Source organism: Hibiscus syriacus, unplaced genomic scaffold, assembly GCF_006381635.1.
Source record: "Hibiscus syriacus cultivar Baekdansim isolate YM2019G1 unplaced genomic scaffold, ASM638163v2 tig00111208_pilon, whole genome shotgun sequence".
NCBI lineage: Eukaryota > Viridiplantae > Streptophyta > Magnoliopsida > Malvales > Malvaceae > Hibiscus > Hibiscus syriacus.
In genome coordinates this window covers 566,029-579,767 of record NW_024063020.1, presented here as the reverse complement: position 1 = coordinate 579,767, position 13,739 = coordinate 566,029, and the positions used below count along the sequence as shown (strand labels likewise).

The 13,739-nt window shown below is 33.7% G+C and overlaps 1 protein-coding gene across 1 annotated transcript in view; it reads left to right on the top strand.

Moving 5' to 3' along the window:
- The first annotated feature begins 1,832 nt into the window (after positions 1-1,832).
- LOC120155879 (probable inactive DNA (cytosine-5)-methyltransferase DRM3) overlaps positions 1,833-13,739 on the top strand; it is a 29,982-nt gene continuing 18,075 nt past the window's right edge. The window contains 12 exon segments of the mRNA XM_039167349.1: positions 1,833-2,328; positions 2,548-2,644; positions 2,744-2,790; positions 3,141-3,248; positions 3,942-3,999; positions 4,002-4,043; positions 4,268-4,379; position 4,606; positions 4,638-4,740; positions 5,199-5,278; positions 5,489-6,556; positions 6,558-6,881. Of these exon segments, the coding sequence (XP_039023280.1) occupies positions 2,203-2,328; positions 2,548-2,644; positions 2,744-2,790; positions 3,141-3,248; positions 3,942-3,999; positions 4,002-4,043; positions 4,268-4,379; position 4,606; positions 4,638-4,740; positions 5,199-5,278; positions 5,489-6,556; positions 6,558-6,851 (2,136 nt within the window). The 5' untranslated portion in view covers positions 1,833-2,202 and the 3' untranslated portion in view covers positions 6,852-6,881.

Genomic DNA, 13,739 nt, shown 5'->3' with positions numbered 1-13,739 from the left:
AACTATATCGAAACTCGAATAACTCGGGTCTTAATTTGTGTAAAATTTCAAAGCATCTATTGTTTAAATATATAAGAATCCAAGTGTCCAAGTAGTAATGTAGTATCTCAAAATTCAAGTCGGTAAAATTAAATCTCTACTCGAATAGTTGATTTAAATTTCTTTATTATTTTTCTGAACAATTTCTGAATTAAAATGATTTTCTGAACACTAAAAAATGATTTTTTTTAAATAACACATTGACTAAAATGTTCCTATTTTTTTTTATTAAATAATCATTTTGGAAAAAATCGTTTGTTAACAAATGATCAATATTTTAAAAATAAAGATCTTTTTACTTTAAAATAAAATATTATAGGCCAAAATACAAAAAAAATGAGTTACAATAATTATTTAGTCAAATTTTAGGAGAACTTTAGCATTATGCTTAATATCTATTGATAGTTTAAGATGAATTTAGAATGTTCAAATACTCGGGATCAATTTAGAGCTAGAGTCACAATCTAGGGATGAAATTGGAATGATATTTAAAAGTTTAAAGATTAATTCAAAATGAGTATCATAGTTTAGGGACGTTTGATATAATTAACTTTGTTTATTCAATGCGCTATTTTATTCATCGTACTTTTAATTTTTTTCAATTTACTCACTGAACTTTGGACATTAAACTTTTTTTATCACTCCACTGTTAATTTTGTAATAGCGTTATGACATGGAATGCATAAATAATTTTTAAATCATATGAAAATATCACAAATGACATTAGAAAAAAATGATAAACTATTTTTACTTTTTCATTTTTACTTTTTTATTTGTACTCTTTCCCCCTTTCTCTCTCAATTTCTCTGGTTTTTTTGGGGGTTTTCTATGGTTTTCTTCCTTTTTCTTTCTCCATTTCTCTTCATTTTTACTATTTTCTTCTTCATTTTTCTTCCCTCCTCCTTCTTTATTTTATTATTTATTCTCTCATTATTCTATGTTTGCTATCTTGAAAGTTAAAATATATTGATAGAAAAAAAATGGAAAAAATTTCAACAATGGAGAAAGAGAAACAAATTTCTCTCTTCCTCTAGAAATGGTGGATACCCCATAAAAGGACCATATCACCACCCCATTCTTTAAGTTTGACGTACACATTTTATTCAACTATTTAATTTTTTTTTGGAATTTTTGTAAATTTTAATTTTTAATTGCTTTCTTATCCACTGTTGATGATTTTTTGTTTTTGTGAGAGAATTGATCTTCATCTTTTCTAGATTTTATCTTTAATTTTTTGGTTTGTTCCTTCTGATAACGGGGAAAGATTGTGAAGAAGGTGTGAGAGTGAAGAAGATCGGGGAATTGCTCATTTAGATTTTGGCTTTAACTTGCTTAGAATCCATGATTTTTTGTTGCATTGGTTTAATCCAAAATGTTTTTTTCCTTGAGATTTATTTCGTCAAACACTGTATGTTCAAATGAGATTAGGGGAGAGATGGAGAGATGAGGAATGATGAAGGAAAGAGCTAAAATTTTAAAATATATTTTTTATTTAGATTAAAATTATGTCATATTGATCTAGATTTAATTTTTTATAGAATCCAAAACTATATCGTTTTGGTGTTTTTCTACATCATCACATCGTTACAAAGAAAACGGTCGAGTGATAAAAAAAAATCAATATATAAAGTTCAGTGAGTAAATTGAAAAAATTAAAAGTATGGTGAGTGAAATAGGAAAGAGAGTGAAGTTAAGTGAATAAGCATGTACTTTACCCATATTATAATTAGAGATTTATCCCTAAAATCTAATTTATCTCATTTTTATCTCTGATTACGTATGTATTTTTATTTTCATCTCCCTCCTCAAGCCGCTCTTCTTTCCCCCGGCCATCGGCTCAGCTACAGTGGAACTCAACCTCATCACATCACTCATCTTTTACTTCTGCTTTGTTTTTTTTCTGTCGCTCAATCCCACTTTTTATCCCCTTCAATTGTGTTTAGTCCGGTGACCGATCGGATAAAAAAATTGAAGTTTTTAAATTTTATTTTCTTCAAAAAAGGGGAAATTTCGAGACACGCATGGTTTTTTTGCATTGCATAAACATGACTGTTTTGCACTCTTTTTCCCCTATTGATTTTGAAGCTGATCTGCTACTGCATGTATTTCTCAGCAGCATTTAATCAGTACCCAGAATTCTATTTTGCTTAAAGATCCTTCGACATGTCGAGATATATAAATGGGAAAGGTTCCTCCAACCAGGAAGGGAAAAAGCAGCCAATAGTGCCGAAGCCTGAAATGTTGGATTTTGATTTCGCTGAGGATGCACTCATTTCTCAACATGTTGGGGTATGATTTCTCTTTGAATGTCCTTTTTTTAAAGTAATTTCCTTGTAATCTCTGTTGCAATTGCATGAAAAAAAATTCCCATTGAATCTTTTCCCTTGCTGTTTTCTTTGCATATCTTTAGTTCTGAGTATAATGTAATGGATGTCAATGTTGGTAGCTAAAATGGGCTTAAATTCAACAGAGCTTCTGTTTCGTTTCTCTTTTATTACATGATTTCAGGACAATGTTGCATGTTCATCGGGAAGCAATGTGAGATCATTTTTCATTGGGATGGGATTTTCACCATCTCTCGTTGACAAAGTCATTGAAGAAAAGGGTATGTAATGCATTAACATTCATCCTAAATAATGTCATTAAAAGCCTAAAGTTTCATCGTAGAAGGAAAGTTCTTATAAAGCATCTTGTCTTAAACTAGGTGAAGATGATGCTGACTTGTTACTGGAGACTCTTACTGAATATTCTGTAAGTAATAAGACATTATACGGTCTCCTGTCAGATTTTCTTTTGGCATTAGAGAAGAACTTTTCAAAGTAGTCCTCTATCTTGTTTCATTTCAATATATGATTTTCTTTTGGTTTAAAAACTAATTATTATTTTTTGGAGTTCCTGTGAAAATCTTTCTTCATCATCATTCTATGTCTCACAGTTTCATTGACCATTGTTGTTTGTGAATGCGGAGAACTGAGAAGCACACGACATCATGAGCTCAACCATGTTGTTAGTGGCTAATTTGCAGTTTCAACGCATGAATTTTTGTTCTTTAAGATGAAAACTCTTAACTGCTTAATGTGGCCTTCTCTGGAATGAAATAGGACGTTCAAAAGGAAAATTCTCAGACATCAGGCCATCTCAATAACTCGTTTGTTGGCGAGGACGAAGGAAGTTATCCCCAGATTTACAATTATATTCAACCAAAAGATGTAAGTTGCTCTTAATAGATCTTCTTGTTTTCCCCATCGGACAAGATAGGGGTTCATATTCATTGTCTTGGGCATTTTACTCTCTTGTTCTTGTTGTTGCATATAGTTTCTTTGTTAATACTTAGCAAGTTACTATTATTCTATAGATTGGAACTAGTCATGCTACATCGATTCCCCTTTTCTCATATACATTAAAGATACAAAGGAAGAAAGATGTAGACCAAAGTGTTGTGATATGAAGAATACTAATCATTCTATCACAAGATTATTTGAGCAGATATCAATGGAACTTTGAATTTTATGGCTTTGGAGACAGTAGTAAATCTATCCAGTTTAGTCCCTTTTCAGAACAAAATGTTTTGAAAAATGTACATTTTGGGGTATTTGTGAATAGGCTTTGAGACCTGGACCAAATTATGAATTTGTTATAATCCCTTCTTTTGAGACTATTCTTTCCCTTTCTGTCTTCCGAGTTCTTGTGGAGCCAGATTCGTTCCCTCTCCCTTCTCACTTATAGACTCGTGGGTGTTAAAAATTTGATATTTGCTCAATACCCAAGAGTTTTCAGTATTGTATCTGCCAATCTTTATTATAATTTGTACTGTATATACTTTTTTGTTATATTTAAACAATTTATCTTACCTACCATCTCTTATCTCTTCTTCTTCTTCCTTTTTTTTATTTTTATTTCAGGAGCCAGATGTATTTGATGATGAAGATCTTATTGACAAAAGATCATCTTTACTGATGATGCATTTTCTGTAGATGAAGTCGAGTTTGCATTGGATAAGCTTGGTTCGTAGAAGTTTTCTAGAAGCATTTTACCTTTGTATTTCCAATTGCTCTTTCTTCTATTTATGTTTTTGCTCCTTGGTTCAATCATTGTTGTCATTCGAAACATTATTTTCTGTTCCTCGTATCCTTTTGATGAACTTTAATGAGGAAGTAGAGTGAATAATTCACATTATTTGAGGTTTGTTAATGTATCTTCTTGTTGTTTTTCACCATTCTAATTTCAGGTGAAGATTCTCCCATAAATGAATTAGTGGACTTCATTTCCGCTGCTCAAATAGCAGAAGAACTTGAGGAGGAATCAGAAGATTCACTCGGCTGTGGGGAAGAAAACGACCAGTTTTTACTGAATGAATTTGTTATACTAATTGGTCTGTCAACAGCTTCTCCCTTTTACAACATTTTTTTATGTAGTTTTTCGTTTCACCGGTTCAAGTTCTGAATGAAATTGGTGATGATGATCTTATATATTTATACCTATAATATTTCTGGAAACATTAGGATAATGTAATAAATAACTCTGAGTATAATAAGATTCAATTTCTTTGTTTTGTTGCATTTCTAGAGTAGCTAATAACTTTTCCATGCGATCACCAGAATGATACTAATGAAATTTTGTTTGGGACAATGGAGAAGACACTTTCTTTGCTTGATATGGGTTTCTCCGAGAACGAGGTTTCAATTGCGATTGAAAAGTTCGGTGAGTAGTTATTCTGACAACACCTTTTAAGTGATCATGAATGTCATTTGGCATATAGAGTCCGTAAATATATAAAGCATACTATGTATTTCTTAATCTCGGAGCTGGTTATGTTACATCTGCAGGGTATCATTTCCTGCTGTTAGCTTGTGATTAAAAATGCACTTCATGTTTTGACGTCTCGGTTACTTATTTAAATAGTTTGTAATTGCTAGACGAGCTTTTCCGAGATGCCTTTTAGGGGTTTTAATGTAAAGAAGTCTTTTCTTATTTATGTTTACAAATATTCCTGCCTTTGTTTTATAGTTTATAATTTGCATGATTGGTGCCCTTTAGTACTTATTTAACCTGTAGATGCCGATCAATTCACTTGCATTTTTTTCATTACAAGAGGACCTCTGTGTTACTCAGCTTACTTTGGATGTTGAATTGTTGGTTTTTTTTGGGTTGTTCTGCAGGTTCCGATGTTCCAATTACAGAACTTGCAGATGCCATGTTCACTGGTCATCTTTCTCGTAGCTATGTCGAAAGTAAAAAGGTTTGTTCATTGTAGTATTTGAATGTTGAATATTCTAGTTGATATGCTCCATTTCAGTGCATAATGCGCATTGTTATGCACTCATTGAAGTTCTATCGGAAAAAAAAAGTTCCGCTCGGACTTTTTAAAAACTTTTGTACTTTATTCCACAATATTATAGCCAGTTTAGCCTGTTTTCATGGTAAAGGAACTTTTACATTGTCATTGCAGTTAAAGTTGGCAGCTTCAGGCCGTGGGTTGATGCATAATGTGGATGATAAAGCAGAAATTAAAACCGAGGATTGCAGTTCCGCTGCTGTTCCTCAGTCGGGAAATATCAACCTTGGGGAATCTTCTTCAAACGGGAAAAGACCGAAAGAAGAGAGTCTGGATGATGTCCCGGTTCCTAATCCTCCGAAGAAGCAATCTCTTAATGAGAAAAAACGCGAAGGGAAGAGACCGAAGCAAGCCTTTGTAGATAATGCAAGTCCTTTCGTTGATCCAGCATGGCTTGAAGAGAAAATAGGCCCTGATTTTACCCCTAGTTTCGAGATACCCAGAACTTTCAAATCCAATTCGTGCAAGACTGTGAACAAGGCAGTAGCGAAAGCGCCGTATTTCCTGTATGGAAATGTTGTCAACTTGCCTTATGATGGTTGGATCAAGATTTCACAGTTCTTGTACGGGATCGAGCCTGAATTCGTGAATACTCGGTCCTTTTCGGCTTTTAATAGGAACGAAGGCTATGTACATAATCTTCCAGCCGAAAACAGGCTTCACATCCTTCCAAGGTCACCGCTGACAATACAGGATGCGATACCGCATATAAAGAAGTGGTGGCCATCTTGGGATACAAGGAAACAACTGAATTGCATGGGGTCTGAAGTTCTCGGAGCGTCTACGTTGTGCGATAGGCTTGGGGGCATATTATCCAGTTCTCGAGGAATACTCACAGCGGAGCAGGAGAAACATATTCTTCGTGAATGCCAAAAATCGAATCTCATTTGGATCGGTCTATACAAGCTTTGCCTCGCGCAGCCTGAACATTGGGAACGCATACTTGGCTACCCGTCGAACCACACTCAAGCTTTGGAGAATGACTTGACTCGAAGGCTACACCTACTCCAGGAATCTTTCCAAACCGACACCTTGGGTTATCATCTCTCCGTATTGAAGCCAATGTATCCCGGAGGGTTAACGATGTTATCTGTTTTCAGTGGCATCGGTGGAGCTGCAGTCGCTTTACATCGGCTCGGCATCCGCTTGAAAGGCCTTGTGGCGGTAGAGACTTCAGAAGTAAAGAAAAAGGATTCTTCAGAGCTGGTGGCAAAAGACGGGACAAACCGGGGAGTTGGTGATCATAGAAGACATCCAAAAGCTAACGAGTAAAAGACTGGAGAGCCTGTTAGATAAGCTCGGAGGTATCGACCTGATAATCTGTCAAAACTCGAACGTGAAAAGTATGAATGAAGATACTTTACCAGGTTTCGACTTCTCGATGTTTAACGAATTTGTTCGTGTATTGCAACGTGTAAGAAGTATGATGCAACGGAGGAGCGGCGGTAGTAGTACCGCGGCTAACTCCGATGTCTGATCCTATGTACTTGTTATAATCTTAAAATGTTAAAAGCAGGAGAACCTCTAGTCTCGTACTGGCTTGCTTAAATCAAATAAACCGTGGCTGAACATGTTTGGTTCACGATTGAAAAAATGGAATTTAAATTGAACCGGTTAGGTTTTCGGATCGATCGAATTGAGCTCGAAAAAATTAAATTTAAAATAATAAAAAATCATTGAGGGCTAAAACATAAAGAAAATACAGAAAAACTGGGAATTTATATTTATAAGAAGAAAAGGATGGAAATGAAATAAAATATAGTAAAAGACATACCTTGTAAAATTAATAATCAATTTTAATTGATTTTTTGGCTGGTTCTCTAATTTTTAAGTTTAATTTATTTATTTGAAAACTAGGCATGTGGCTTGTGGGGAAAGTTATTTTTTTTTCAAATTGGGACGAGACCAGTTGAAAACTTTTATTTTTTTTAAATCAAAGATTAAAAGATTAAAAAATTAATTTATTTCGTCTTGTTATCATCTCTAAATCAATATAATTTATCTTTCTGAATAAATAATTTGATTCAAGTCATAAAATTTATCTTGTTGTAGTTTGTGGCGGATGCAAAGCATATTCTGATGGGTAATAGTTCATTTTGGAATCTGAATTTCTTTATATTAGTTGTCCATTTTATTAGGGGTGACTCTTATATTTAGGGTGACTCGGTTCTAGAAGACTCTTTGTAACACCCCCAACCCGTATCCGATCCGGATGCGAGTCCGAAGTGTCACATTGACTTTTCAAACATTTATTCGTATAAAATAGTGAGTAATTTAAAAACTTTGATAACATTTAACTTATTCAAAACGTTTACAAAATATATATCAGAGTTCATACAATTTATGTCTTTAGACTACATGCCAACTACACTCTATATACAGTACATATATTTTCTGATCTGACAATTGGGTAAGGAGAACTGACCTGTCTTGCTCCGCATTACTCTTTACTCTTCTCGAAACCTACGTGTGAAACAATCACACGCTAAGTCGAAGACTTAGTGAGGCATAATAACTTATAATGCACTTTATAACATATATCGATACATGCATGTTCTGTTCTATCATGTTATACCAATTCAATGCATTCTTCGTATCATATAAAATCATATCAGATTAATTACAGTAAATACATACATACACATAATTCATCATATGGTTCACGTAACACATTTCAAACCACTTATAAACCCATCGTATACATATCACATTCAGTATGCTTGTTTAATCACTTTATTAGCCCATGTACACTAGTGAGAACTTAAGGTATGTGAGTACATTGAGGTTGTGCACATATATGCTGTCACCACAGCTCGATCAATGTCCCGAAGGACCAGTCCATAGATTCCGAAGAACCTAGGTAATCAGTCCATATGTCCCGAAGGACATAGGTAAACAGTCCATATGTTCCGAAGAACATAGGTAAACAGTCCATATGTCCCGAAGAACATAGGTAAACAGTCCATATGTCCCGAAGAACATAGGTAAACCCTCGACCCTTGGCATGCCAACTATACCCCTAGCTCTCATATCACATAACATGGGCATTATCATTTATAACAGTTCACATTACTTATTCATATTCTTTCTCTTATAACCACATATCTTTTCTTTTCAGTCACGTATCACATGTACGTGTAATCATTGATCTCATAACATATACTTGTTTTCACATATATATTTCATATCATTTCACATATACACTTTCATATCACATGCCATATAAGCTCATAGCTTCTTTCACATATACATGTAGTCACATAGCTTCTTTTCATATTCTCATAGGATCACATAGTTCATATCTTATACTTTGTTTTCTCATGTTCACATATATCATGTCATTCATATACGTATAATCATATATTCATGCATTCTAACAGAGGAAATAGACTTGTCGCAAGTCTTGTTTCCATTTAGCACCATAAACTAATTAATATACACTCACCTGGCCTCACTAGCCAATTCAAATCTCTTATCTTTCCCTTGATCGATCTTACTTGCCAAATGTTCCGGAATTTCTTTATGCGTAGAATCTACATAAATGTACATTTCGAGACAATCAATAGATACCTACACCTTGTAATTGGATACTATCAATTTAAATGAACTTATTAAATCCATATTCCCAATTTTCCTTTAGGGGGAATCGGTTCCCCCCCCCATGGGGGTATCGGTTCCCCTATGACATACTAGAAATTCTTGTTCGTTTGAAGGGGTATCGGTTCCCCTTGAATGGGTACCGATTCCCCTTGCCCAGAAATCATATTTTCAACCCGAAAATTACTTCATTTCCACTCAAACACTTCATATATCATCCCCTTTTCATCCTTAACTCTAGTACACATACTTAAACCAATCTATATTCATTTATTTCATCTTAAACCTCAAAATCCTATATTCCATACGAGATTCAAAAATCATACCAAATTTTCAATGTGTTCTAATTCCAATTCTAACACCTTATACTTCTTAATTAGATTGATGACAAGTCAAATTCATCCTTAGAATTTCAAAAACCTTTCTATATCAAAACTTCATTTCTACTCTCTTAATAGAAATCTCTTTCTAATTCTCCCTTCTTGATGTTTTAAGTTTATACAAGCTTTCCTTAAGCTTATATAACCCCCAAAGATTCAAAACCAACTTATAAATTCCAGAAATTAACAGTTAAAAATCAAACTTACCTTTAAGCTGGGCTACGAGAAGAAGAAGAAAAGAGCAAGAAGAAGGCTTCCAGAACTCTCCCAAAACCCACGTATATCACCTGTATTTAAAGGAAAATACAAAATATCCTTTAATCTGAAAAGACTAAATTACCCCTTTAATTATCCATCTATGCTATTCAATCCATCATCAAAATTCTTTACTTAAATCCCAACACTTTTAACTTATTTCAAAATTGAGCACTAAATTTCCCAAAATTTACATTTTAGTCACTGACCCGGCTTTCGGGATGTTACAAATCTCCCCTCCTTATAAGAAAATTCGCCCTCGAATTTTCACTGAACATCTTAGTAAGAACATATCTTCCAATGTTCTTATGTTGCTTCCCTGACTTATTCTTTCTCGTCATCATCGGAAACTTACTTTTCAATCCTTAAGTTTTCGACTATCTTTTTCGTTTATACCTTCATCTTCTGTTGTTTATCATATAAACAATAACCAGTAATACCAATCCATTGTTGTTTTTTTCTCTCATTCGATTATGCATTTTTCCTTTGACCTTTCTAAAATTCCATATAATGTCACTCATCACGTTGACAGTAACATTCATCTCATCACTCTATATCAAAACTATCCTCTGTACTTCCATACTTATCGTATCTGATTCTTTTAAATCAATCCCTTTCATTTCTTTACTCCTTATTCCTTATACATAAATCATATATTTCCTTTCATATTCACACTCTTGTCTTATCACTTATACTCATCTTTATGTACCAATCTTCATTGCATCCTCATTACTCTGATAACCCATTTCTTATACATAACTTCATTCTTTATCATTTCTTATACTTGTATTTTCCTTCCTGAAGGTTCCATGCAAATACTTATCTCTGTTTCTACATCATAGCTATCTGCTCAGAATATACAATTATATTCAAATTCATATCATAATCAATTAACTCCACTTTATCTTTCCTCCAATCTTATAACTCTAGCACCTTTACTCTGACAGCTAGATAATAACTTTGGTTCAGTCTAGGGCACAAGCCCTCTTATACCAATCATATACATTCTTTCCAATCTAAATTATCTTAACATTCGCTTACTCAACTTATCAATTTCACCTCTATTCTCATACATCCTGAAATTTCTTTTACTCAAACTCAACATTCTGACTTCCTGTGTCCTATAATCTGATCATCGATATACATATTCTCAAACTCTTCTTATCAATCCTCAGCTTTACTTAAATACAAAAATTCTTACTTCCTTTTCCTTTACTATACCACATTACTATGATCCAAATATGCAACTGTATCCAGATCCATTACGGATTTGGTTCTCATATCCTGACAATATCTTATAATCTTATAATTCCAGTACATTTTTATCACATACTCTTGTTAGCCAATGCTAACTCTTTCCCTCTAGAATACAAACTCTTTTACAAACAATAACCGCGTCACTTGATCTTTTAATATCCTTATGGTGACACTCGTTCACCATATTCCCTCTTATCCACATAATAACAAGCTTCTCAATTTAATTTCTCCACTATGGAGAAATGAACATCTTCTAGCATTATCTTCATATCATATCCAAAGGTCTGTAACAACAGAGTCTTCCTCAAATTCACCCTTGAGATCGGGTGCTCATAACTCTTTTAACTATTTCGATACATTCATTCTATGAGTTAACAAAGTATAAAATTTAAAATACATCAGAATATCATTCAACATCATGAATCATTCTCTAATCTTATACAGGCATTCCCTGAGGTTTTCGCTCTTCTCCCTGCCTGGCCAGGGCAGGTGAATGCTATTACCTTCAGGTCTATCGCCTTGTGCTTCACTTTGGAAGCTCTCATATATTTATATGCTCATATCATTACTTCTATCAGATATCACATGTGCATATGCTCATCCAATTCATATTGTATAACATATGTCAATTGCATATGTTCACATGTCATCCATCATATCATATAAACATATATATAGATTTCATAAATCATTCTTAGTATTCACTTATCTTATATAACATAACAATTTAACTCTATCAGCAAGACATCACACTCCTTATCCTATCAGATCAGAAATATTTTTTTTTTCTCACTTTGTGTTGGCATGTACACTTTTTAAAACACTTTCGACTTCGTTTTTAGCCTAGAATCGGCTAAACCATAGCTCTGATACCATTAAATGTAACACCCCCAACCCGTATCCGATCCGGATGCGAGTCCGAAGTGTCACATTGACTTTTCAAACATTTATTCATATAAAATAGTGAGTAATTTAAAAACTTTGATAACATTTAACTTATTCAAAACGTTTACAAAATATATATCAGAGTTCATACAATTTATGTCTTTAGACTACATGCCAACTACACTCTATATACAGTACATATATTTTCTGATCTGACAATTGGGTAAGGAGAACTGACCTGTCTTGCTCCGCATTACTCTTTACTCTTCTCGAAACCTACGTGTGAAACAATCACACGCTAAGTCAAAGACTTAGTGAGGCATAATAACTTATAATGCACTTTATAACATATATCGATACATGCATGTTCTGTTCTATCATGTTATACCAATTCAATGCATTCTTCGTATCATATAAAATCATATCAGATTAATTACAGTAAATACATACATACACATAATTCATCATATGGTTCACGTAACACATTTCAAACCACTTATAAACCCATCGTATACATATCACATTCAGTATGCTTGTTTAATCACTTTATTAGCCCATGTACACTAGTGAGAACTTAAGGTATGTGAGTACATTGAGGTTGTGCACATATATGCTGTCACCACAGCTCGATCAATGTCCCGAAGGACCAGTCCATAGATTCCGAAGAACCTAGGTAATCAGTCCATATGTCCCGAAGGACATAGGTAAACAGTCCATATGTTCCGAAGAACATAGGTAAACAGTCCATATGTCCCGAAGAACATAGGTAAACAGTCCATATGTCCCGAAGAACATAGGTAAACCCTCGACCCTTGGCATGCCAACTATACCCCTAGCTCTCATATCACATAACATGGGCATTATCATTTATAACAGTTCACATTACTTATTCATATTCTTTCTCTTATAACCACATATCTTTTCTTTTCAGTCACGTATCACATGTACGTGTAATCATTGATCTCATAACATATACTTGTTTTCACATATATATTTCATATCATTTCACATATACACTTTCATATCACATGCCATATAAGCTCATAGCTTCTTTCACATATACATGTAGTCACATAGCTTCTTTTCATATTCTCATAGGATCACATAGTTCATATCTTATACTTTGTTTTCTCATGTTCACATATATCATGTCATTCATATACGTATAATCATATATTCATGCATTCTAACAGAGGAAATAGACTTGTCGCAAGTCTTGTTTCCATTTAGCACCATAAACTAATTAATATACACTCACCTGGCCTCACTAGCCAATTCAAATCTCTTATCTTTCCCTTGATCGATCTTACTTGCCAAACGTTCCGGAATTTCTTTATGCGTAGAATCTACATAAATGTACATTTCGAGACAATCAATAGATACCTACACCTTGTAATTGGATACTATCAATTTAAATGAACTTATTAAATCCATATTCCCAATTTTCCTTTAGGGGGAATCGGTTCCCCCCCCATGGGGGTATCGGTTCCCCTATGACATACTGGAAATTCTTGTTCGTTTGAAGGGGTATCGGTTCCCCTTGAATGGGTATCGATTCCCCTTGCCCAGAAATCATATTTTCAACCCGAAAATTACTTCATTTCCACTCAAACACTTCATATATCATCCCCTTTTCATCCTTAACTCTAGTACACATACTTAAACCAATCTATATTCATTTATTTCATCTTAAACCTCAAAATCCTATATTCCATACGAGATTCAAAAATCATACCAAATTTTCAATGTGTTCTAATTCCAATTCTAACACCTTATACTTCTTAATTAGATTGATGACAAGTCAAATTCATCCTTAGAATTTCAAAAACCTTTCTATATCAAAACTTCATTTCTACTCTCTTAATAGAAATCCCTTTATAATTCTCCCTTCTTGATGTTTTAAGTTTATACAAGCTTTCCTTAAGCTTATATAACCCCCAAAGATTCAAAACCAACTTATAAATTCCAGAAATTAACAGTTAAAAATCAAA